General features: G+C 33.0%; 5 protein-coding genes across 6 annotated transcripts; 2 read left to right on the top strand and 3 right to left on the bottom strand.

Moving 5' to 3' along the window:
- Positions 1 to 135: 135 nt before the first annotated feature.
- LOC106617697 (putative RNA polymerase II subunit B1 CTD phosphatase RPAP2 homolog) lies at positions 136 to 1,140 on the bottom strand. Its single transcript, XM_014235069.3, has 4 exons — positions 1,074 to 1,140; positions 904 to 1,018; positions 668 to 765; positions 136 to 609 (listed from the first exon to the last, which is right to left on the bottom strand). Exons 1-4 carry the CDS (start codon positions 1,100 to 1,102, stop codon positions 414 to 416), a joined length of 438 nt encoding a protein of 145 aa, XP_014090544.1. The 5' UTR covers positions 1,103 to 1,140; the 3' UTR covers positions 136 to 413.
- Positions 1,141 to 2,821: 1,681 nt separating this feature from the next.
- Positions 2,822 to 6,018, bottom strand: Fkbp59 (FK506-binding protein 59kD). The gene is made up of 10 exons (XM_036362020.2): positions 5,736 to 6,018; positions 5,537 to 5,679; positions 5,334 to 5,454; positions 4,958 to 5,096; positions 3,965 to 4,073; positions 3,739 to 3,886; positions 3,519 to 3,613; positions 3,341 to 3,451; positions 3,140 to 3,277; positions 2,822 to 3,004 (listed from the first exon to the last, which is right to left on the bottom strand). The coding sequence occupies exons 1-10, from the start codon at positions 5,926 to 5,928 to the stop codon at positions 2,888 to 2,890; spliced, it is 1,314 nt and encodes a 437-aa protein (XP_036217913.2). The 5' UTR covers positions 5,929 to 6,018; the 3' UTR covers positions 2,822 to 2,887.
- A 691-nt stretch (positions 6,019 to 6,709) lies between these two features.
- Positions 6,710 to 8,794, bottom strand: Usp14 (ubiquitin specific protease 14). Its single transcript, XM_014234313.3, has 7 exons — positions 8,639 to 8,794; positions 8,397 to 8,572; positions 8,216 to 8,320; positions 7,767 to 8,152; positions 7,531 to 7,687; positions 7,401 to 7,466; positions 6,710 to 7,286 (listed from the first exon to the last, which is right to left on the bottom strand). Exons 1-7 carry the CDS (start codon positions 8,652 to 8,654, stop codon positions 6,750 to 6,752), a joined length of 1,443 nt encoding a protein of 480 aa, XP_014089788.1. The 5' UTR covers positions 8,655 to 8,794; the 3' UTR covers positions 6,710 to 6,749.
- Positions 8,795 to 9,238: 444 nt separating this feature from the next.
- l(2)SH0834 (lethal (2) SH0834) lies at positions 9,239 to 10,254 on the top strand. Its single transcript, XM_014234358.3, has 2 exons — positions 9,239 to 9,510; positions 9,578 to 10,254. The coding sequence occupies exons 1-2, from the start codon at positions 9,345 to 9,347 to the stop codon at positions 10,075 to 10,077; spliced, it is 666 nt and encodes a 221-aa protein (XP_014089833.3). The 5' UTR covers positions 9,239 to 9,344; the 3' UTR covers positions 10,078 to 10,254.
- A 3,869-nt stretch (positions 10,255 to 14,123) lies between these two features.
- Positions 14,124 to 25,502, top strand: Hand (heart- and neural crest derivatives-expressed protein). 2 transcript variants are annotated; one of them, XM_014234335.3, is made up of 5 exons: positions 14,188 to 14,450; positions 17,176 to 17,319; positions 18,896 to 19,095; positions 20,323 to 20,478; positions 25,248 to 25,502. In XM_014234335.3, exons 1-5 carry the CDS (start codon positions 14,342 to 14,344, stop codon positions 25,326 to 25,328), a joined length of 690 nt encoding a protein of 229 aa, XP_014089810.2. In that variant the 5' UTR covers positions 14,188 to 14,341; the 3' UTR covers positions 25,329 to 25,502. The 2 variants fall into 2 exon arrangements, with proteins under 2 accessions (XP_036217919.1, XP_014089810.2); XM_036362026.2 differs by lacking the exons at positions 20,323 to 20,478; positions 25,248 to 25,502 and adding an exon at positions 19,145 to 19,521 and having other exon boundaries at positions 14,124 to 14,450.
- Positions 25,503 to 26,076: the final 574 nt, after the last annotated feature.

Raw genomic sequence — 26,076 nt, 5'->3', positions numbered from 1 at the left:
AAAAATTATATGAAAGATTTCAATATATTTTATTTCTGAAAACCACTAATTTAACCTTAAATTATACGCTTATACATTCAAGTGGAACATTGCACTTGAACTTCTTATACTTTGTATTCATCGCTCAAATCGGAATTATAAATTATTCATAAGTTTTTTATTTCATAATATTATATATATTATAATTATTATTTAAGACTTTTATCATACAATAAAAATTAAAATAATAGTTTCAAATTCAAAGTTACAGATTCCCTCAAAGAGGAACAGGCTGACAGTCAAATAATGTGTTACCGTTATACATCAAAACTTACAATATTACTTATCAATATTTAAATGGTTTCTGTTTTTAGTTTGCCGCTTCTGTAAAAGTTTTTCTATATGATTTATCTTATGGAAAAATTGGTACCAAATTATGTATTTTTTTCATCCAACAATTTAAACTCAGGTATTTGTTCATTTTGTCTCAACCAAAGCGGACTCACTAATATTTGCGATTTTACAAACTCGGACGCTTTGAAACACTGAGAGCTACAAAACTTTTTACGATCCGTTATATCGTAAACCTTGTTTATAGTTGTCGATATTTGATATTTTTTTGAAGGCACTCTATGTAAAAGTAATACTAATTAATGTAAAAATAGTATTTAGCAAAATTTAAACTTACTTTTCCAATAGATTTCCACATAACGGATACCCACATATTAGAAGAATGTGTCGTTCGTCTACTATGTCGTCGTAATGACATTGATTGATATCTTTCAGCTTGATCAAAAAAAAAAAAAGAATTATGATAATTAAATAATATATTATAAGATATATGTATGTACATTTCGAAAATGTATTTATTTTTGATATAAGCTTTCATCGTTAAGACACTTTTGATAGTTTTTGTGCACTAACCTGAGTCAGGAAATAGTCTCTTGCAATGTTTCTTTCTAAAAACAACTCAACTATTTTCTGGGCCTTTGCATTACATTCTTTTTTCTTCTGTATAGCTTTAAGTAGCTGCTCCTCACTATATACAAAATCTTTAGTTACGTAGATAACTTATTGTTGCTGAATTTGTTTACCTGAGCCGATGACGATTTGACTTCTGCATGCTACTTATTAGAGATGTGGATGTGGTATACCAAATACTAAAAATTAGTCGATGTTATAAATGTATCGGATTATTAGGGAAGCAAAAATAACACAATTTAGGTTTTTTGGTTTAAGGCCATTGTATAATCCTAAAGCAATCCGTACAAGTGGAACATTTTTTTTTTGTTACTTGTAGATTTATACATTGCTGGCTTTGAAAGTATATTAGGTTAGAGGGTCGTTCCTAAGAAGGATCACACTTGGACAGCTTAAACGCCGGTCTGTTGTGGTACCCAAAACTCTTATGAGCCGAATTAAAAGACCCTTGCATGTCGACAAAGCGCTTTGTGCCTATGACTCACTTGTTGAGACGGCCAATATCTGTTTCGGCCAAATCTTCTGGTCCGCTAAAAGTGTGATTGCCGAGATGTTTCAATCTCAACCTAGCAAAAGCCGGACAGTGGAGGAGAAAGTGCCGGGATGTTTCCACTTCACTCTCCTCCATACAGCTTTGACAACTACCGGGTAGTATTCTAAGCCGCACCGCATGAGTTCCCATTGGACAGTGTCCAGTGAGAACTCCTACCATGGCGGCGAGGTGAACTTTGTTCAAGACGAGAAGATCCCCCGGCCTCCTGCGGATCACTCTCCGCCAGAAGGATCGCGCAGGAGCTGGTCGTCGGCCGCTATGCTGTCGGAGTGAATGCTCACCTCTCTAAACGAAGCTGCACTTCGTAACAGTACTTCTACCGCCACCTTGATCGCGACCACTTCCGCCTGAAAAACGCTACAGTGGTCCGGTAGCCTGAAGCAAAGATTGACGGAGAGCTCTACAGAAAACCCCCCTCCAACTTTCCCTCCTAGCTTCGACCCATCCGTGAAAAAGTTCACCGCGCCTCTTCTCCAGCGGCTTCTTCCCCTCCACATCTCCCTCGTCGGAATATGAGCAGAGAAAAAGCCGCCTCGAGTGGCCGCTGTGAGGCAGTGATCCAAATTTTCAGGAATGCAGCTGAAGGAGGAGGGAATTGTGGCGTGTCCTTGTTCGGACCTCTTCAAAAGCCCCGCTTCCCTGAGCCTAATAGCACACCTCGCAGCAATGCACCTACCGGCAATGTCCACAGGTGCTACGTTTAATATAACGTTGAGAGCTATCGTTGGTGTGGTTCGCAGTGCACCGGAGATTCCGATGAGCGCCGCTCTTTGGACTCGCTCAAGCTTTTTGCCTGGGTAGTCTTTTCGAGCGCCCCCCACCAGACGAATACACCATAGTACGATATTGGCTTGACTATGGTTAGGTAGAGCCAGAGCACCACCTTTTCCCTATAGCTCCCCTGCAGCAATATAAAGCGATCGATGCCATTTTGACTCTCTCCTCGATGTTCGGCCTTCAAGAAAGCTTTCTATCAAGGATAAGCCCTTGGTATTTCACCTTATCAACTTGGCACTACCCCACTCCGCTACGACAGTTCTGTCACAAAGAAGACTGAAAATGAGGTGTTTGAGGTTCGATTCCACCTCGAACTTTTCGAGGGCTTGAAAATATATTAGAAAGTTTAAAATTATTATTACTGCAAAGTCCACTTTTTATTAACATATCTAAAATTATTAAAATGCATAATATACATATAATGCATATCGATATGTTTGTACATCGGTGCTTTGTCACTCTGACAAATAACATAATATACATATACACTATGAAATGATGACCCTAAGTAATGTGAAATAAAATACGCTCTTATATTATTATTTATTTAATTTTATTAACTACACCAAATATTTTCAATTTCAATTTGCAATTTATTTAAATCATAACAATATTATTATCGCGTTCGAAGGCCAAATCGACTTCGCGCTTTGCGTCTTCATCTGTCCATTCACCACATTTCGTTAAAACATCAGGTTCAGTACTCGGTGTTGGCTATATAAAAATTTACAAATCACAAGTTACTTAAAACGAAAAACAAATTGATATTATAAATAAAGGTTATTTGTTTATAAGTACCTTTGACTTAAACTATATTTTTCTTTTTCAATTATAGTTTGTCTATTTTACCTGTTTATCAGCTGCAGATAATTTTTTGAACATATTTGCATAAATTTTTCTTTCTTTATCGTTAGCCTCCTTAATTCGTTGTTTGCAAATTTGTATTTGATTTATGGCAGCTTTGTTTGTAGGCTCCAATTCGATTACCTGCATATAATAATTATAGTCCTTTTAATCACAACATTTTTTTTTACTCATTTTTGCACATACCTTTTCAAAATCCTCAAGAGCCTCATTAAATTCATTTATAGCTAGATTACATTGTCCCCGACGGTAAAGTGCTTTTATATTTAGAGGATCTAATGTAAGAGCTTCAATACACTAATAAAATAGGGATACATATGCACATTATTATTTTCTTAAATATTAAAATTTCTAAAAATTATACCGCTTGTTTTCCTTCGAAATAATCATTGGTTTTCTGGTAACACAAAGCTATATTGCTGTTTGAGGCTATCTTCAACTTTTTCGATACATCATTGTCTGCAAATTGATTAAAAATATTAAAGGATTAAAAAATTGTTGGTAGTTTTTTAAATTTTTTCTATACATAGTAACCTATTTACGATTTTATGGGACATACTTATGTATTTATATTAAATTCTTACCAATTTTTGAAATAATATCCACGCAGCTCTTATACATTTTTATAGCCAAAGAAAAGTTTTGTTTAGTGAAATATTTTGTTCCTTTAGATTTATATAATTCAGCTTGTTGCAATCTTTCCTCATCTGACAATTTCCATTCTTCTATTCCCTTAAAGTAAAAAGTAATACCAACAACATTGATAACAACCATGATCTCAAATATAAAAAAAAATATATAAAAACGTACCTTTTCACAATCAATAAGTTTGACGATATATTCGACAGTAGAGTTTGGTGGAATTTTAAACGCATCATTTCCTTTACTTCCAAACGCATATTTTGCTTGAATTTTTATTCTATAAAAATATGTATACAGTCATATTTATGTATTTTTAGGAAGCAAGTTGTTATAACTTTATATATATATATGTAATAGTATAAGAAGAACCTACGAGTTTTTATCATTGTTTATTCAAAACCGCAACCTTCTTTATCATACAATATAAATTTTTGGCGCATTGTGGTTTACACAAAAAATATATTTATACCCTGAACAGGGTATATTAAGTTTGCCACGAAGTTTGTAACACCCAGAAGGAAACGTCGGAGACCCTATAAAATATATATAATAATGATCAGCATGATGAGCTGAGTTGATTTAGCCATGTCCGTCTGTTCGTCCGTCCGTCCGTCTGTATATATGCAAACTAATCCCTCAGTTTTTAAGCTATCGATCTGAAATTTTGCACCTGCCCTTTTATCACCAAGAAGCTGCTCATTTGTCGGAACAGCTGATATCGGACCACTATAGCATATAGCTGCCATACAAACTGAACAATCGAAAGCAAGCTCTTGTATGGGAAACTTTTTTATTTGACGTAATATCTTCACGATATTTGGCATGAGTTATTTTTTAAGGTAACAATATAATTCCCGAAGAAATTGTTTTGATCGGATGACATAGCATATAGCTATCATATAAACTGAACGATCGGAGTAAAGTGCCTGCTTGGAAAAAAAATTTTTTGTTTATTGCCGATTCACGAAATTAGATCTGAATCAAGTTATTGTAAGGAACCTTTGTGCCTGTAATACCCTTTATAGCTTCGGTGCAACCGAAGTTAACGTTTTTTCTTGTTTTTTTATGTTAGAATCCGACAAACTTAATACTTATTAATTTATGAATAACTTTTAATTAAAAATATAAAAATTAAAATTATATCTAATAAATATTAGTTACCTTGACATTTCTCCAACAGCCATTCTCTCCAGTGCTATCTCAACTCCTTCTATAACAGCACAATCACAACCTTCACCATAATCAAATTCTACATCGCGCTCCTCAAAAGTATTTCCATTATATTTTCCAATCAAGTGAACTGTCGAAGGAAATTATTGAAATATATGTTATAACGGAAAAAAATTGGAACATTTACAAAATTTTAAGGAACGCATTACCGATCGGATGCTATAAGGTTCAAATATTAAATTACTAATAAGTTCCCGATGACAGAATTTGTTTTGTTTTCATTACGTAGTTATTAGTTATAATTGTATAAAAATATATATAATATACATACTTATATTTGTATAAATGTATATATAATTTACTTTACCTTTAACAAGAGAACCTTCGGCAGGTGAACGTTTCTTATCACTGCTCTCCATAATAAACCTCTCTATGCTACCATCCTTATTTGGGCTAACATCCTCTCCTTTCCAACCAAGGACTTCCAGCTACATAAAAAAAATCAATTACATTGAATTTATTCGTTATGAATAATCAAACACTAACTTTATATATACAATATATTCATACCTCAAATATTAATGTTGAATTCGGAGGAATGCTCGGAGGACTTCCAGCCGCACCATAAGCATAGTCTGAAGCACATGTTAGTAAGCATTTTTCATTTAATTTCATTGTCGCCACACCCATATCAAAAGCCTTGATAACTTGACCTAAAGGCAAAATATAATTAATTTATGTGCGTTGATAGAAGCTTCTAGAAATTTACCTTTTCCCAAATCGAACTCAAAAGGTTCGCGACCTACACTTGAGTCGAATACAGTTCCATCGACCAATTTTCCCGTATAGTGCAAAGAAACTTTGCAACCATTTAATGGGTATTCTTCACCCTGACCTTCATTTAAAATTTCTTTCAATACGCCACCGTCTCCAGATAAATCAATTTTCTTATTTTCAGACATATTAAATTGTTTATTTCAAAATTAGCTACCCAAACGTTACTATCTGCTGAACAAATGTGATTAAGAAGCTTCTTCTTATTTCAATATAATATTCACAATCCGTGTTGTAATCTTAACCCTACAAAGACGAAACATATAAACGATATTATTTGAGATCTGTGTAATTTTCACTATTTGACAACAGGCGAATTTTATATTTGCCTCTAGAAGACGTTACACATAAACAATCGACAATACGATTACAAGTACGTTACGATCGAAATAGATATCAACGGCCGTTAGTTTATTAATGCCCATTCACATACAACTTTCCTCGCTTTGCTTGACAATTCATACTTTTACAACGAAACGAAGAAATCAAAGAATATGCCAGAATAAACGCTTAGCTTCCAATGTTTTTCTTTAATAAAAATGGCGACTGTTGCTTGGCAAAGCATAAAAAGATCAGAGTTGCCTACATTTTGTTTCGACTTGCTGCGCTTTCGTATTCTTTCAAAAGCATATATCAAATTTTTCTGTCAAAATAAATGTTTGATGCAAAGCGAATGTTCTATGTGAATCGGCCATAAGTCTACCCACTATTACGTGAAAATCACCCTAGGAGAACAGTAACAATAATTTACTAGTAATTTGGCAGTCACAATTAAAAAATTTTATCAGCGTGTACACAAAGTTTTTTTTCAACTATTACTGATCTAAATTTCGGTAAACTATGTACTAATAACAAATTTGAATCTGATGCATCACAATTCATCATTAAATTTTAATGAAAAAGCTTCAGTCAGGAGTCTCACACGTATATTTGCATTTATTATTTAATTTCATTGTTTCTTCAGCAACTTTGGTCCATACAAAAGTACATAGGCACAATGCCAATCTCCACCTCCTGATAGGCGTAGTATATCATCAGTAGTTACGGAAGTAACCACATCGTCATCAAATTTAAACCAGATATCACCGGAGTGTTTTACCCAAGCTACATAATGACCAGAAGAACTTGAACGTCCTTTATGTGTTAATACAGCATGAAGAGTATAGAATCCTGAATTATTGCTGCCTGGATCATTTTCGAACCAATAGTTTTCAGTTTCTACATTTTTTTCTACTTCAGTTGGAATAATTTTATCTTCAGCGATAGCTTTAATATTGCCTTCCAAATTTTTGTCTTCAACTTCTTTAAACTTAGCTCTCATAGGACATAACTTATTTTGCAGTTCCGGGGTACATAATTCAAATGCATCAAATTCGATTGGAAATTTTATGTCTTTCAAAACTTTCGCGTTAATACCCTCTTTTCCTTTGTATTGAAAACGAACAAATTGTATCGTTAAATATGCTGGTAGGCGACTGATTAAAGACTGAAGAAATAAAAGATTTATTAATTGTGAAGAATTCGAACAAAAAAAATTGAAAAAAAATATATATAAAATATATCATAAAGCAGTAAAAATGAGTTCTCTTTTTTTACATACCGTTCTAATATAATTAGCATCTCGTCCCAAAGATTCGGATCGCTTTACCAATTGCTCCTTCATTCGCTAAACATTGAGAATACAATTGTTTAAAATAAAGTTCGGTCATATCTTTAAATTTTAATTATACCGATTTCAAACCGCTATGCATATATTTTACTTCCGTTGATATAAAACAGCTAAGTTGAAGGAATTGCTCTTTAGCTATAGTTGGCTCCTCATCTTCGGTTTCGGCACAGCTCATCTTAACTTCGAAGGAACCACCAAAGTATTGTTCTATAAATGAACTTAAAAAAAATTCAGTAATGGCAATTTTTATACCGACGTGTCAGTTAGGTTGAAAATTTGTTTGACATTAATTCTTACTTGTACTTTTTAACGTCGCTTCCTTCAATTGCTTTGTCATTAGAAGCTGGAATTTTTTGCTGCAACATTTTCAGTAATTCTGACCAACATTCATTGGCATCCTGCTGCCGATAGGTGCCATTCTCACCAACTTGTGAAAATTGTGGCGATGCCCGATGTAACGTTTGTAACAAAATTATTGGCGTCACTGTACTGCCCCGTTCCATTTGCTTAAATAAAAATTTCATAGCTGATGCCATTGCAATTGACATCGAACCGGCATCTTCACTGTCCACTCGGTATTTATCAAGAGCGTCACGTAGCTCAGGCACTGCATGTAGACATTGTACGGTTGCATTCATATAACAAGTATTTCCTAAATTCGTAAGACCAGCAGGCAGTTCCATCTTAAGAATTTTATCACATATTTTATCATTCAATTTTTTTATTTTACTTGATAAGTTACTTACTGCTGTTGCCATTTCTGCATCATTCATATCTTCTATAAATTTTACAGGAGTTACTGGTTCTTCGGGAACCTGCTCTTTAGATCCCAAGAGTAGCACAGTTGCACCCTTTTATATATTCAATTTTTAATATTAGTAATTACTTTATTATATTTCTAATAGAAGAGAAAATATGTTTGCCTACATCTTTCAATTGAAGGTTCCATTCATTATCCTTTAAAATACCTCCTTTACACATTACTTTTTGACGATCGGGATGCACTCCGGTTAATGCAAATAATTGGGCTTTGAATAACAATGGTTCTTCGTCTGTGTTTGCTTCTATGTCCGGAAAAAGTTCACGTCCCCATTTTACTTTTACTGTAGAACATATTATAGAAAAAATTTTTTTTCAGTAATATGATTGCTTTAATATATACTATTTACCTTTATATGCAGGCATTTTCACTTAAACTTTTTAATTATAAATTGTTCAACAATCTCTTCGCTCCGTTACTAGTGGAATTAAAAAACCTAAAAGTCATTTGGCATATATGTGATAATCCAAAAACGTTTAGAGAAAGAAAAACAGGGTAGTTTTGCGTGTTTAGTTTATATTTGGTATACAATTTAGGAACACTGGGTGACATAAAATATTGTATAAAAACGCTATAAAAGATATTGTAAAATATTTCATAAGTTAAAACTGTATTATATGAAATATTTGAGTTTATTTATATATATTTTATATGACATTGAATAATATGACAAAAAATTATAAATCAGCTGATAGATATTCAACAACTCTGACCAACACTATTTTAATGTTATTGGTTATATTAAGTTCGGCAAATGTGTATTGAATGTCTATTTATCTGTAAATTATATTTAGTTCATATGTATCGAGTTAAAATGCTGTAAGTTAATAAAAACCATAATACAACTTCAATCATGTATTTTAATTATACTTTTACAAAAATAGTTACGATTACCACTCTGTCGCAAAAATGTTAACGAGTTTCGAGCGATAACTTTTGCCAGTTTGACGTTTGTAGGAATTGAAAAATATCGAGTTGTATTTATTTATGTATGTAATCACTATAAGTGAAATTACATTTATTAGACGTTTAAGAAAATTTATAAAAAATATAACATGGAATTGCAGCAATCACCTGAAGTCGATGAATTACAAGAAAGGGTCAAACTTAGGCGAGAGGCAAGAAGGAAAAAGATTCTTGAGAATGCCAAAAGTCGGTTAGAAAAATTAAGCTTGAGGCAAGGTGGAGATGGTGACAATGATTTGGTGCATCAACGTTCTGGTAAGCTTGATTACATGTTGTATATATTAACATAGTTATATTTTCATTTTTTTAACTAAATTTTTAGGTCATCAGATACAAGAAACTTGTGAATATTCGGATCCAGAAGTTGAACCCGATATTCCAGAAAGTTTACAAATGCCGTTTCAACAATTTCAACAATTTGAAAACACATTCAAAGGGTTTGAAAGCAGTTTAAATCAAGAAGATATGCAAGAAAGAGAAAAACCGTTCTTAAAATATAAATTGCATGTGGTGTTAGCTGTGACAGTTGCATATATTACATCCATAATACTAAATGAAAGTGAAGGGAAAACGTTCTTTGTGATAATACCAGTTGCCTTGGTTATTTTATCTGATCTTACAATATTTCGGCAACAAAAACAGCGTAATCCAATGATCAATATGTTAGTGATCTTTGGGTTACGATCCAAAGAAATCGTGCATGCATTAGATATTGTCACAAAACTACAAAACATTATGGCAGATTTGTCAATTTTCATTTTTTACTTTTGCTTAGCTACATGTTTTGGTAATCAATTTGTCCACCTAGCTGATATTAAATAAATTTCAAAATAAGTATCAATATTTTATTGTGTGAAACTCAGTGTATATGTATAGATTATATGAGTTGTAACACACGGAAAATTAATGTAAATGATGAAAATAAATATAAATTGATCTTAATAAGGTTTTAAATGTCGCAATATATCTATATACTTGTATAATTACGCTAACGAAAAAGTTTGTGTTTCCTTTTTGACTACCGTTGACATACATACATGGATAAAATTTCTACCGTTGGAAAGGAGCAGACGTGTTATTGTTATTTTTTCGCATGTACGTCAACAGGAACACAGGTAAAAATACGTTGGCGCAAATTTAGCGAACTACAATCTCGGTAGCGCATTTTCATTGGTCGATGTTATTTCTTCTTTACGCGTCACACTTAACACAGTCGTATACAGAAATACATTTCTGCTATTCTGCATAAGTTGTAAATACCTACATATGTATATCGGATAATTGTGTGATGTTTACGGCGGATTTGTGGTTGCGATTTTTTTCACTTTTAATTGTATTTGGACTTTGCGTGTTGCAACACTGAATTCTGTTACAATTACATTTTTAACGCATATTAAATTTCAATTATTGTTTGTGAAAAAAACACATTGAAGTGGAAAAAACCTTTGATATCATTCCATTTATTTTTGTGAGTTAAAATTTTTTGAATTAATTTCAAGTGCATTGTGTGATAGTTAATTTTTTTAAGGTAGTTGGTTGAATCGACAATGTCAACAAGTAAATAGTAAGTGATTGAATTTTTTCCCATTTTCTTTGCATGAGGTTAGTTTGTTGCCACTTTTAAAGAAAATTTAATTGTCAACGTACATTTTATTTTGGTGAGTTAGAAATATTTAGGTTAATTTGAAGTGCATTGTTCGATAGTTAATTTATTTCGAGAGATAATTTCTTCGCGTATTTTGTCGATATCCCATTACTTTCTCTATTATTGGTAATTTTGCACGAGAATAAATTATAAATAAAAAATTTATTTTTGAATTTATTTTTGTAAATTGTTTTCTACAACTTTTTTAGATTGTTAATAATTTTTTTTCTATGGGTAGAATTTCGACCACTGGCGACCCTAGCTCTAATAGCTCCTCGTTTAATTGACTTTTTGTACACATACATCCATATACTATAACTGATACTCGTCAAATAAAAGAGTTTTCCAAAGAAGAACTTGATTCCGATAGTGAGCAGCTTCTAGTGAGAAGAAGGACAGGTGCAAAATTTCAGATCGATAGCTTAAAAACTGAGGGACTAGTTCGTATATATACAGACAGATAGACATGGCTGAATCAACTCAGCTCATCATGCTGATCATTTATGAATATATTTTATAGGGTCTCCGACGTTTGCTTTTGTGTGTTACAAACTTCGTGGCAAACTTAATATACCCTGTTCAGGGTATAAAAAGCCCAAGTAATATATGGTCTACCATGCGTCACCGCGATTGTAGCTTCATATACATGTATGTACATACATACATACACTAGGTTGAAAAAGTATCCGCTCACTGGGTACAAAATCTTTTGAACTAAAATAAAAGTTTGACCAATTGACCAATGAAGAAATTTTTTTTTTGTTATTAAATCATATCTTTTCGCTTTTTTTTCAAATTATTCAATAAACAAAATTCACAGAGTTCATTTTGATTTTAAAAACAATTAACCTAAACAGAAAAAGTCTCCGTTCATCAACCAGAACACAAAAATATCAAGTAATTATAAAAAGTTTAATAGCTGGTGGGGTAGCCACGAAATTTTAGAGCTTCTGCTAGACGTTTAGGCATGGAATGTACTAATTTTCTCGTATCTTGGGCTGACATTTTACTCCATTCGTCCAATATAACGGTATTGAGCATTTCTTTGCTGGTAATCGTATGTGTGCGAATTCTGCGCTCTAATAGAGCCCATAAATGCTCAATTGGATTGAGGTCAAGTGATTGTGGAGATGAATGTAGCTGTTTTGTAGCATTGTAAAAAGGCCAAAGGCGAACAAGTTCCGTTGTATGCCTAGGATCATTGTCCTGTTGGAAACAAAACACGTTTGGCAATCCTAATTTGTCAGCATCTACTCCACTTGCTGCCATGCACCCCCTCAATTGAACTCCACCCCATGCTTTACGGTTGAAGTAAGATTTCGTGCTTCAAAGGCCGTCCCAGTTTTTCGCCACACCATTTGTTTTTCTTTTTTTCCAAATATACTATATTTGGTCTTATCCGTCCATTAAACTGATTCCCAGAAAGATATAGGCTTGGTTATATGTTCGTTTGCGAATGCAATGCGCTTCATGCGGTTATTTAGTGAAATGAATGGCTTTTTGTGTGCCACTCGCCCATGATATCCAACCCTTTTTGATATTTTTCTTGCTGTGTCGCTGCATATTGTTTTTTTAAATGGTATTTTTACATCTTCTGCTATTTGGGAAGAGGTTAAACGCGGATTAACCTTCACAAGAGATACAACTTTGCATGTCTCCCGATCTGTCGGACGTCCAGATCGAGGCTTTGAAGTAATAATTCCCGTTTTTTTGAAAGTCTTGATGACGTATCGCACTGATGACTTCGTTCTGTTGACAACTCGTCCAATTTCACGAAAGCTTTTACCGTCCTCCCTTAATTTTAATTATATTTTCCGCTCATCAACACTTATTTATACTTTTTCTGCTTATTCTCCATTAGTATAATTCAAAAAATGCCGTTAACTATGCAAACACACATAGGAATTCCATGAAATTCGGCGACTGTAATGCTATTAGCATGCGTATATGATATTCTGAAAAGAACTTCAAAAACGCATATATTTTATTAATATTTTTATTGAAACACATTCCACGGATTGGTGAGTGCAGATTTTTTCTACCTATAATATGTCCACATATATGCTATCCATTGCATACGCATATATAATTTTTATCCATACACAAAATAAGTAGGGAGTTTACAAGTCGAATTATAGTTCACCCTTCTATAAACATGTTATGAAGTAATTAATATTATATAATATTATACTTGTATTTCTTTTCGCAAAGTAAATAGGTACATATGTATGTATGTATGTAAATCTGGAATTTTAATGTTGTAATTGCATTTGATAACTGATCAGCTGATTTTGTTTACCTAGACATTAGGTTTGTTAAGCTATCACCAGTTAAGGGAAAGATTAAGAGTTACTCTAACAAGGAGCGAAATAAGGAATAAGTAAAGTAACGGAAAACAAGCAGAAACTATCAAGAAAGTATCAAATTGTTGTTTTCACATCATATCAACATTAAAAATTAATCAATAGAATTTTCGTTTTCACAATTCCAATCAATGAAAATAAACAAAATCAAAGCATATGCGTTAAATATCGTTTCTTCATGCCAACGCTTTTCCAATAACTTTGCTAGCTAGCGATAGTTAGCAGTTAAGATACAAACCTATATTTAGCAATCAATTGCTAAACTTTAGTAATTTTTAGGGATATGACCTATTTGCTTTGATTTTGTTCATTTTAATAGTTTTGAATTGTGAAAATAATGTGTTAATATGATATGATTTTTAAAAAGAACATTTTGGTATTTCCTTACTAATTTTTGCTAGTTTTCCGTGTCTTTACTTTTCCGTTATTTTGCTTATTGTGAGAGTAATTGGTAAATTTTCGCATTCTTTTCTTCCTGATAGCTGCTACTAGCACTTCAAAAACAAACCTATTTTTAATAATTATTAAAATTATGCAAATACGAATATTAAAACAATCATATTTCAAATGTGATCAAATAAGAATTAAAATCATGAAATTTATGAAGTAAATATCGAATCGTTTTACACAAATTATCATTTTAAAATCTGCACTACGACTTTAGAATCACGCAATTTAAATAACAGACTATTAAAGTACGAAAAATTATACGATTCGTGAACTACCTACAAATATCGCAGCAACACCACTGCGCGAAGTAAGCCATTAACTATACACACTCAAAAGAAATAACCAATCAATTTAAGCTGCAGCCATAGCAGAGTTCTGATTGGCTGATTGTGCAAGTGCGTGGAATTATGTTCCGAACACTATTTACAGTTCAAACAGCACAATTTACCTACCCGTGACGTTAGAAGTAAATTGTTTTTTCATTCGTTTAAGAGCGTTTGAACACGAAGGTCGAGAAATAAGCGCAAATATGGACTTCTAAAACAAAAAAAAAAAAAACTCTGCAGTGAAAATTAATTTTGCAAAATTTTACTAAAAGTATATACAAAATTGTGTTAAGTGAAAATAAATGATGGCGCGTTACGATTCCCAAATATGTCGAGATTCACCAAATTGTTACAATAATGAGAATATATATTTTAACGATCTGCGGCTTAACGATGTTTCAATTATTGAACGTACGTGGTGTTAAAATTGTTAATTAAAAAGTAGTGGTTTTTAGTGATTTTTTAAAATTGAATTTGAAATAGTAAAATATTTGTGATAATTTAATTGATTATATACATATGTATTGTATATACATTTCTAAATTTGTATGTATACTAAACAAATTTGGAAAAACGATATTAGTGAAGTGAAAGTGTTTAAACTTTTGAAAAACTATGCTGAAAATATTTATTGCTTATTTGTATAAATTTGCATGCATTTTCTATACAAGAACTTAATATTGATAAGTCAGTTCGTATGGCAGCTATATGCTATAAATTTTGTGATTATATCTTGTCAAATAAAAAAGTTTTCCATACAAGAACTTGGTTTTGATCGTTCAGTTGACATCTATATGCTATAGTAGTCCGATTTAAAAAAATTCAGTCGGAGATTGAGGCATTACCTTAGAGATAGAAATTTCGTGAATATATCTCATCAAATAAAAAAGTTTTGATCCATACAGAAGTTTTGATTTTTCGGTTAGTACGGCAGCTATGTACCATATATGCTATAGTGGTCCGGCGGCGATTCCGACAAATTTTCAGATTATTGGAAATAAAAGGACGTGTGCAAATCTTCAAATCGATATCTCAAAAGCTGAAGGACTAGTTCGCGTATATACTGACGGACAGACAGACGGCTTTGGCTGAATCGACTCAGCTCGTCACGCTGATCATTTATACATATATACACTTTATAGGGTCTCCGATGTATTCTTCTGGGTATTATCAGTTTCACGACAAAGTTGATATACCCTATTCAAGGTATAAAACAATTGTATAATGTGTTTTTTTGAATAGTTACATTATGATTCTACTGTAGGAAAATGCGAAATAAATTAAAATTCAAATGACGATATTGTATTTAACACAGGTTTTTAGTGTACGATATCACATATTATATAAAATATTCAAGCTTATTCAGTTACTTAAACTTAAATAAATTGTGCAAAGTTTTGTTTTGAATAAACTGATTTAATTAAAATTTTCGAAACCCAAAACAATTCGAATCCTCAACTTGTTAAATACCTCTTAAATTCATAGATAACCAAATGCTTTGGTGTTGAAACTTCAAATGTTAATTTTCGATAACATTTTAAATGTAATTGTTACTTCCGCTCACGAACAACCAAATTTAAACATTTCAAACAGAGAAGTGTTGTCTCTACTGCTTCAGACAGCACGGAATAGGACGTTTTTATACCTTGAACAGGGTATATTAAGTTGGCCCTGAAGAAAACGTCGTAGACCCTATAAAATACAAGGTACAATTCAAAAGTTCCAGGACTTTTTAAACAACGCGGCTTCTAGTGGCGCCATCTGTCTGAAATTGTTATCCCTCAATTGTGTATTCTTCAGTGTTGTTGTATAAAATTTATATAACAGCTGACTTATATAACAGCTTAGATATCGCGCTACATGTGACATAACATTTGTAGTGTCGGTCGGAAAATGAGCATCGAACAAAGAGCCAACATTAAGTTTTGTTTTAAACTTGGTAAAACTTTTACCAAAACTTAGCCGTATTCACGAGTGGGTTAAACGTTTTCAAGAGGGACGGGAGGACTTAGAAGACGACGAACGTTCGGGCCGGCCGAAAGATGTTGTAAACGAAAAAAACACGGAAATTGTGCGTGAATTCATTAAAAAAGAGCCGAAATCATCGCTTAAATATATGGAATCGGAATTATCAATATCCGCAGCGTCGATTTATCGTATTTTGACAGAAAATTTGGGCCTCAGAAAGGTTTGTGCTCGATTTGTCCCGCACATTTTGAAACAAGACGAAAAAGACCTCAGAATTCAACATTCAAGACCAAATTTTTAACCAAAAATCGCATTCATATCATCAACCATTCACCCTATTCGCCTGATATGGCACCCTGCGATTTTTATTTGTTCGGAAAACTACATTTGGCAATGAAAGGAAACCGCGATGCTGACGTTGATGCCATCCTCAACGCTATACCGACAAATGACCTAAAAAAGTCATTCGATAACCTTCTTGAACGTGCAAAACGTTGTAATAAAAGTCCTGAAACTTTTGAATTGCATATATATATATATAAATTATCAGCGTGATGAGCTGAGTTGAACTAGTCCTTTAGTTCTTGAGATATTGATGTGAAATTTCGCTCATGGATTTTTCTCTGCAAGAAGCTGTACATTTGTCGGAACCGTCGATATCGGACTGGTATAGCATATAGCTGCTATACAAACTGAACAATGAAAATAAAGTTCTTGTATAGAAAACTTTTTATTTGATAAGATATCTTCATGGAATTTGGCATGGATTATTGTCTTAAATAATGCCGCAATCTCTGAATAAGATTTTTAGATCGAACTACTATAGCATATAGTTGCCATACTAACTGAATGATCAAAATCAAGCAAATTACACGGAGAGGTGTTGTGGGCGATCAATATGGGTTGCAGTTTGAATCTACAATTTAGTCGACGATATCACTGCTGAATATTTTATGTTTTTAAAGCTCTTAAATCCAATTATTAGTTTATGATACTCTAAGCTACAACCATTAAAAACAACAATTCTTGCTTAGTTTTTAAAAATATAATTATTTTTGTACATATGCTACATATGCAAATACGTAGTGAATAATCAGTTTATATGTGTGTACAACATCTATCTCGTGTGTGGGACTTGTATAATTATTCGTTTTTGTAATGATTTTAGAACAATGGAGTGCTTCATATTGTTCTGACTCGAGTAACAATCCAGGCTGCTATATATCAAACGCTTGTTCGGGAGCAAACTTAACTTCCAACTCATTTTATCGGTCGTCACAATGTTGTTCTGAATCATCACCCAAATTTGATGGTAAGAAATACTTTAAGGAAGTAAGTTATGTAAAACCAACATACAGATTTTTATCAGAAAGCACTTCGAAGAGTTTCCTTTCGTCTTTTGTAAATCAGATCCATTTGCTACTTTAGATTTCGAGAATGGAGGAATCCATATTAAAACTTGCCAAATAATTTTTTTGTCGCGTTGAGGAAAATCGCAATGGCAATATCTCCTTTTTAATTAACGTCTGCTCTACAATTTGCCATAAAGACAACTTTCTTAAAGTATGTATATATAATATAAAAACTTTAAAGTGGAGTCTCAATATATGAGAGATCGGCTGCGTTTGGTTAAAAATCGTCTTCACCTAGTCAATATCGCAAAAAGTTTATGAAAAATTGTTTAAATATAGCCAATATTTCATCTCCGATTAGTCAAGTTAATTGTTTTTTAAGTTTTACTGCAAATAGAGTGTAATAAAAATTAATATATCTTTGTTTTTGCATTAAATTGAAAGTTTTATTTGGCGTAATTAGAATTTGAGAAATTAGAGAATGACCAATTTAGGTCAAATATGCACCGTTTGTTATTTTATGCGTAATTTTATAATGTCACTTTTATAAAAACTCTCATCCCTATTGGCAACAAATTGGGATTATCGATTATCACAAGCTTCTCTTAGGCAAATTTTCCACCAGCAAAATCATTCGCCATAGATAGGAATAGTAATAATCACTTGGTGCCAGGTCCGGATTATAAGGCGGATGCATAAGAGCTTCCGAACCAAGTTTTCGGAGCTTCTGACGAGTCACTATCGATGTGTGTGACTTAGCGTTGTCTTAATAGAACATACTTTCTCTCTCTCTTAGGACAATACCCAAAGCGGCCGGGGTTTGCCGATTGCTTACTTCAGAAGTTCCATTGTTGACGGTATATGTAAGTCCGAATTAAGAGTTTGAATGTAGTAGAGCAGATTCCCTGCCAATCCCACCAAACACATAACAAAACTTTAGCCGTTTACGCCGACTCACAGCGATTGACGTTTTCGTAAGCGACCCACTTTTTATTGCCAATAACATTCTGCTTCAAAAATGAATCAATTTTGTCGTGCTTCAACAGCGATTCACAGTTGGAATATTATATTGTCTCCATTATGACAGCTGCTATTTTTACAAGCTTAGCTAAGTTATCTGTGCCAATTCGCTCTCACAAAGGATAGTATTTTTTAGTTACTTTTATAAATGCGGTTAAAGTTTTCTGATAGAGACTGCTCTATTGATCGCGGGATCGCCGGCTTAGCTATGACAGCAGCTCCCAATCCTTTTATCAAATTTGCAAGTGTCCAGAACGATATGTCCCAATATAGCTAAAATATAATGAAAGCAAAAAAAGAAATATATTTATATTTGTAAATTTCCAACACAGTTTCATAATGTACCACGAAAATGTCCTACAGCCATACTAATAAATGAACCTTTTAGAAAATTATATTATATTCATGTAGCAATTTTAATGTGTCACTATTCGTACCGGAAACAATTGACTTTACTCGTATATACATTACAATTATAGTTCTTAATATTTTCTTTATTCCAACATTTATTTCTAGAAACGGGAAAAGACTTTCATGAGATTTTACTCACACCCACTTCAACGAAAGAAGTTACTGCTGTGCCTGCAGTGCGTATAATTAAGAAAAGAAATACGGCCAACAAGAAAGAACGAAGAAGAACACAAAGTATCAACAATGCTTTTACATGTTTACGAGAAAAAATTCCCAATGTACCATCAGATACGAAATTATCCAAGGTAATTATAATACATACTTGCATATAAGTGTCTATACTATATCTTCTAGGACCAACAAAATTATGGAATTAAACTTATTGATGCAAATACGCGTATGTGTATGTGTATTCGCAATTACAATGCAGTGCATTACTACAGCTCTAGATTCGTCTTAAAGTATCCACTTGAAAGAGGCAAACCACTTTTGTTAATATCTACGACTATATACATGCGAGTATATACAATACAAAAATTGTTTACCTGAAAGTAGATCTAATTTGTATATTTCAAAACATGAAAGTGTATATACAATACATATATGGAAGGTCTATAAAATGCACAATCTTATCTACATGTACTTGTATGTATGTACATATCTTTTAGTAGAAACGGAAAAGTGTTATTGAACCCAACCTCGTTCGTACCTATTATTAAAATCGCCATTTTGTATAGAAATTTTTGCATACTAGTTATGTATATCTATAATAACAATTTATATATTATATAACTCCCTCGAAGAATCCAATTTAAGAAGTTTTAATAATTTATTAGTAATTAAAACAAGGAAAACGTTTACTTATGCTGCACCGAAAGATTTTGAGACAATATGTAAGAGTATGTTCGGAGATTGTAAAATTGGAAAATTATCCATGCCAAATTTCGGTAGATAATTTGCCAAATAAAAAAGTTCTCCATACAAGAACTTGATTATGATCGGTCAGTTAGTATGACATTAGCATATGCTATAGGGGCCGGATCTGAAATTTTTTTTCGAAGATTGTAGCGTTGCCATAGACAATAGTCTAAGCTAAATTTCGTGAAGATATCTTGCCAAATAAAAAGTTTTTCATACAAGAACTTGATTTTGATCGAACTGACAAAAGAGCAGGCTTTTGAGAAAAAAAAAACGCATGCAAAATTTCAGTTTGATATCTCAAAAACTAAGGGACTAGTTCGCATATATGTAGGAATTCAGGCAGACAGGCGAATATAGCTAAACCGACTCGTCGCTGGTGGCAGCTGGTCACTTATACATAGGTTTACTTTATAGGGTCTCCGAGGTATGCTTCTAGGTATTACAAACTTTGTGGCATACTTCATCTACTCTCTTCAAGGTATAAAAATTAGTCAATGCAAAAGGATGTAAGCATGTTTTGTATGGTATGTTCGTGATTTGTTCGACATATGTACTCTCTAAGGTGTATTAATTTTAATTTATCGTTATAATATACATATTTTTATTTTAAGATTAAAACGCTGAAATTAGCTATACTGTACATTAAGTACCTTGTTGAAGTGTTGGATGGAGATCAGGATCCGAAAACAGGATTTAGCGCGGATTTAAGGCCACTACACAGAAAAAGTTCCAATGACAAGAGATCTTACTTAAAACATGATTTAAAGGTAAGATTTATTGAAAGTGTGATTTATAGCATGACAAGTCAAGTTATAGAAATATATATACAGAATACACCGATTATAGGGTTCTTGCAACTTATCAACACCATTCTTGTCAGAAGATTTGTGTTTTCTAGTGAGCATTCGTTTGAAGTCTGAGAACAAGTGAAGGTCGCTGAGGGCCAGATCATCCAAAATAATTTTGCAGATTTTTTTTGATGTATTCATCCGTAATAATGCTTTTTATACGTCCACTGGTTGCTAGCTATATCTTCAGTGCTCATATCAATGGCACGGTATTTAGCAAACAACTTACGAATGATGGATTCACCTGAAGCAGAGTCTGTGGTTATCGATCGAACTCTTCTGACTAAAGAAATATCCCATGTTAGCTTTCACTTAGTAAATTAGAATATATCTTTCCTAGGTTAGAGGAACTAATAAATAATAATTTTTTCAAAGTTTCGTTAGAAAGATTTGATTTTGTATTAATAGCTTCTCAAACAGTTTTATGATTACTTGACTCAGTATTATTTGAGAACGTGACAAAGATAGAAACCAGCAAAGAGAAAATACGCTATATCTTATCATTTTTCTTTCATAAAGGGGGCAGAAAATATGAATAGTGTTTATGGTCATACGTAATTTTTGTTACGTCGATTTAGTTCCGATAATTTTGATTTCAAAGATACACCACGTTCTGGAGGGCCAATTGTCGAAAATATTAGTTAAATAATGGAAATTGTGGAGTCCAATCGTCATTTAAGAACCGTTTGGATTACCCAGAAGCTACACATTGCACAAAAACCGTTGAGAATCATTTAAATAAGGCTGGATATAAAAAAAAACTCGATGTATGGATGCCCCACGAGTTTACAAAAAAACTTCGTGGATCGAATTTCTATCTGGATAGTTATTGGCAATAAAAGGAGATTCGCTTACGACGACGTCAAGCGAAAACGGTCATGGTCGAATCGCGATAAACCGGCCGCAAATGGGGGCTATTGGAGGTTACAAAACTTTTACTTTGTGTTTGGTGGGAATGTCAGGTTATCATCTACTATGAACCGCTTCCTAACGACCAAACTCCTAATTCAAACCTGTACTGTCAACAATTGAACCGTCTTAAAGAACCAATCGTCCACAAACGGCTGCTTTCACCAATAGAATAGGAATTGTATTCACCAGGACAAAAAGCAAGGTCACACACATCGATAGTGACTCTCCAAAGGCTTCTGGAATTTGGTTGAGAGGTTGTTATGCATCATCGTATAGTCCGGACTGGCACCAAGTGATTACTATCTGTTTCTGTATATGGCGAATAATTTTGTTAATGAAAATAATGACACAAGTGAAGCTTGTGAAAATCGACTGTTATCGAACAAAACAATGCATATTTGATGGATTTCATTTAACTAGACCTTATATGCAACATTGAACATAAAGCATTTATGGTCTATGGACGATAGTTACCAGTGATAAAAAAAAAGAATTTTATTCAGTACAACCGACTTTATCTCGTAAAACTTTTTACGCTAACTTTATTAGTTTAAAATAGGCGTGGCTTCCATACCTTGTAACAACGAAATGCGAACAGAAAGCTGTACGAACGAGCAAATATTTTGCATAGTTGTATGTATGCGTGTAGAAATGAACATATGAAACGTGTAATGGTGTCAAAAAGTAAATGCATATGTAAATAAAAACATGTAAACACTTATTACACTTGCGCCTCTTAAAACGGTTCTACTCATTTTTATTATTAAGTAATTTAGTTAGTTTGTAATTTCACAACCTTAAATGTCGATAAAGGGCAGTTACTGATTTCTGGAGGGTGTTATGAAGTTAATGTTTATGCTATACATGGTTTGTCCATAAATTCGGCGAATGGCTGGTACATTAATTGCTGCTTCATTACAGTAAAAGCATAAATAGATAAGCTGCACACACTTGACACTTGCCCGGCTTGTTGTCAGCCAGCGGCAGATGCTGTTCCGCATTGCTGCTTCATGGGAGTATGGCGTAGTGAAAGGGGCACGTAACAAGTGCATCTGTGTTTCGTTCGAATTTTTTATACATACCCACATATAAACTTATTTCAGAATAAGTGTTGCGGTTAACTCAATTGTGCACTCCCACAAAATTCAAAAAAAATCGAAAACCAAAATAAAATTTTTATTGATATCATTTTAATGTGTGTGTGCGTACATGTGAATATGTATCTGTAAATGTATATATGTGTCTATTATTGATTATTTTCTTGTTTAGAATTGATATTCAATGCATTATTTGTTCGAAGATTCCAAATTACTTTCAAGAGCTTAATGGATTCATTTCACAACTAAAGCCCTGTATTCAAGTACTTAGATTTGAAATACGAAAGAGAATAGCGAAATTTATAATTAAATTTGATATTGGAATTTATATTAGACAAATTTATGTATTTGTATAATATTATATGAATAATATAGTAAATAGCGAAATCAGTAATTAAAATGAATATTAAATGAATAACAGAATAAAAAAACGTTACTTTGGTTGCACCTGCACAGTTGAAAATGTAACTAATCAAGGGTTTGTATCCAATGGGAAACCTTTCACTGGCTTTTTCTAGCCACGCTGTTTGTTATAAGCAGCTTTAACGTCGAATTATCGTTATGTAATACGGAACGAAGATCTTTATCTTGATTTTGATCGGACAGTTTGAATCTTTGCCAAATGAACAAGTTTTCTACATAAAATTTTGATATTGATATATTATACATATTAGCGGCTATAAGTATAGTGGTCCCATGTCGGTTGTTCTGACAAATGGTCAGCTTCTTGGGGAGAAAAGAACGTGATCAAAATTTCAGATCGATGCCTCAAAAACTGAGCAAGTTGTTCGCATATATATAGACAGACAGAAAGTCATGACTAAATCGACTCGGCTCTTCACGCTGCACATTTATATACATACATACATATATGCTTTACAGAGTCTCCGACGTTCCCTTCTGGGTGTTACAAGCTTCGTGGCAAATTGCATGTGCCTTGTTTATGTGTTAGAAACATATTTGGCAAATGTAAGGGTATCATTCCTAATATATAATAATAAACTTATATAATAATTCTTAAACAATATACCCTTTTAATAAGCAAATATTATGCTCGACATAAAAACTACCAGATAGGCTGAAAAGATATCAAAGTATCAACTCGGATGTATAGTTCATAAGCCGCGATTCAACCAAAACCATTTTTGCTTGACGTTGTCGTAAGTGGCCCACTTTTCATCACCAGTAACCATCCGTTTCAAAAAAAGATCGATTTTGTTGTTGTATCCAGCATAATTTGCCTTCCAGAGCACGGTGCATTTTGAACGCAACCCAAATCCAAATCCAAATTGCGCATAATTTGCTGGCACAGTACTCGTATCAGGACTATAAACACTGTTCACATTTTCAGCTACCCCTGTTGCGTTTTCGCCTTTTTTGAAGAAAAACTGTAAAATATAGAATATAGAGATGCTCTCATCTTCGACGCGCTCTCAAACAATACTGAGAAAAATAATCACAAAACTGTGTGAGAAGTTTTTTTTTTAATACGAAATCTTTTCGTTCTAACGCCATATAGCGTAATCAAATCGCAGTTATACAACCCAACATACAGATTACTGAAGTCATCTAATGGAGATATAAAGGATTTATTTTTAGTAGTCCTTATATTTGAGTATATGAAAGCTCTGTGTAAAGTGGGTGTCGCGCGAAATTATCAACGAGACAAGGCTTCTTGTCTCAAGTCAGTGAAAACGAAAGCAAATTTGTTTCAAATTGCTTCCGGATCCACTGAATTCTCTGGATCTAACCTCTTACAAATTTTGACTGTTTTCAGACTTCAAGAAAACTATCTCTGGAAAGAAATTTAGCGAAAAAAGAATTATGATTTGTACCTCAGATTTTGTGAAGACTTATTTGCTTCATTTTCTTACTTATTGCTACATTTGTCCAATGCAAATCAAGTGATGGAATTTGCAATTCCTTTATATGGGTAATGTGTTTATTACGATCCAAATTTGCTTATTATATTCTGAACAGGATGTATTAAATTTGCCATTATATTTGTAACACCCAAAATGAAACGTTGGAGACCCTATTAAGTATAAAAAAACTGATCAACGTGATGATCTGAGTTGATTTAGCTATGTCTGTCTGTATATACGTCATCAGTTTTTGAGATATCGGACATACGACGTTTGTCGGAACCGCCGATATCGGAAAACTATAGCATATAGCTGCCATACAAAATAACCAATCAAACTCAAGTCCTGTTTGGAAAAGTCTTTAATTTTTCAAGGTATCGTCACGCATTTGGCATAATGCCCCTGTGAAGGATATTATAGCTTTGGTTCAGCCGAAGTTTACGTTTCTTGTTTTCAAACAAGGCTTAGTATATTATGTACCGAATAATGTTCAGATTGGTATGCAAAGTATTGTATTTTTTTAACTTATTGATGGGTCGTGCCACGGTGACAATAATTTTTGTAACTATCCTGTAAATAATCCTCATTATGTCTCCCGCTAAATTGAACGATTTAAGGATTATTGATGAGGAATTTAGAATTTTTTTTTTTTCAAGAATAGCGTTAGCAGCATTAATGTAATGTTTATTTAAATTGAAACGACGTTATAATTCAATATGCTTAGTATACCAGCCTTTGTTCTTATATATACTTGCATATACTTTTTATAGTTAAATTAATAATTTTGAATTTACATGTGTATATCCATTTACAGAATATACAACGCTCAAATAAAGGACGCACCGGTTGGCCCCAAGATGTCTGGGCTTCCGAATTAATTCCTGATCAAGAGTGAATGAACGTTTTGTGATTTCAACCGAACAATTGTATTGCTTGAAGTGCTGTTTGGTGTAATTTTGTTTAATTAGAATAAGTGTAACTTAAATAACAATGTATTTATTTAAAAAAAAATTATTACTTTAAAAGAGTATGTATTATGAATAGTAACCCAAAAAATAGTTGAAAATAAAAAATATTGTGTTTCTGTTTTCATAAATAGCTTAATAAAATATTAGTATATTTAGAACATACGCGTTCTTTCAAGATGACACGGTTTTATTTTTCGGTCACTAAAAAAAATTTCAGAAGTTTTCGCGATGATTTCTTGAGTTATTGCTTCGTCTGACCTTTTTGACGGGGTAATTTCTACAGGCACCCTTAAAATGAAATTTGGCAAACCAGCGCTTAACCGGTAAATATGCTGAGGCTGATTTGACGTAACACTGTTCAAGGTATTGCTCTGCATTAACGGTATTTTTTCCCTATCATGAAACAATGTTTTTTCAAAACATGGTATTCACTTGTTCCATTGTATACAAAAATAGCAGAGATACCGTCACTTTGCGATCAAAAATTTGAGAACGATTGAGTGAAATATCATGGTTCTAGTATATATGTCACTATTTTAGTTAAGGTTAGTACTTTAAGAATAGAGATTTTTGTTTGGCGCGATCTCTCGGTCAGGTCAAATGCTTTTTAGGGCATGAAGTAGATATGTACTTGTGTACATACAAGTAAATAGGTGTCAATATGAATATTGGCAC

Source organism: Bactrocera oleae, chromosome 3, assembly GCF_042242935.1.
Source record: "Bactrocera oleae isolate idBacOlea1 chromosome 3, idBacOlea1, whole genome shotgun sequence".
Classification (NCBI taxonomy): domain Eukaryota; kingdom Metazoa; phylum Arthropoda; class Insecta; order Diptera; family Tephritidae; genus Bactrocera; species Bactrocera oleae.
This window is presented reverse-complemented; position numbering and strand designations above follow the sequence as displayed.

Coding starts and splice junctions, on each gene's coding strand:
- Usp14 (XM_014234313.3), bottom strand. Junction 8,153..8,215: donor ATGCAGAAATGGCAACAGCA/GTAAGTAACTTA, acceptor AAAATTCTTAAG/ATGGAACTGCCTGCTGGTCT. Junction 7,467..7,530: donor TGCATAGCGGTTTGAAATCG/GTATAATTAAAA, acceptor CTCAATGTTTAG/CGAATGAAGGAGCAATTGGT.
- LOC106617697 (XM_014235069.3), bottom strand. CDS start 1,102: ATGCAGAAGTCAAATCGTCATCGGCTCAG. Junction 766..903: donor GAGACTATTTCCTGACTCAG/GTTAGTGCACAA, acceptor TTTTTGATCAAG/CTGAAAGATATCAATCAATG. Junction 610..667: donor TGTGGAAATCTATTGGAAAA/GTAAGTTTAAAT, acceptor ACTTTTACATAG/AGTGCCTTCAAAAAAATATC.
- Hand (XM_014234335.3), top strand. CDS start 14,342: ATGATGGCGCGTTACGATTCCCAAATATGTCGAGATTCACCAAATTGT. Junction 14,451..17,175: donor CGATGTTTCAATTATTGAAC/GTACGTGGTGTT, acceptor TAATGATTTTAG/AACAATGGAGTGCTTCATAT. Junction 20,479..25,247: donor ACTTAAAACATGATTTAAAG/GTAAGATTTATT, acceptor ATCCATTTACAG/AATATACAACGCTCAAATAA.
- Fkbp59 (XM_036362020.2), bottom strand. CDS start 5,928: ATGTCTGAAAATAAGAAAATTGATTTATCTGGAGACGGTGGCGTATTG. Junction 4,074..4,957: donor GCTGTTGGAGAAATGTCAAG/GTAACTAATATT, acceptor ATATTTTTATAG/AATAAAAATTCAAGCAAAAT. Junction 3,614..3,738: donor GGATATTATTTCAAAAATTG/GTAAGAATTTAA, acceptor ATCAATTTGCAG/ACAATGATGTATCGAAAAAG.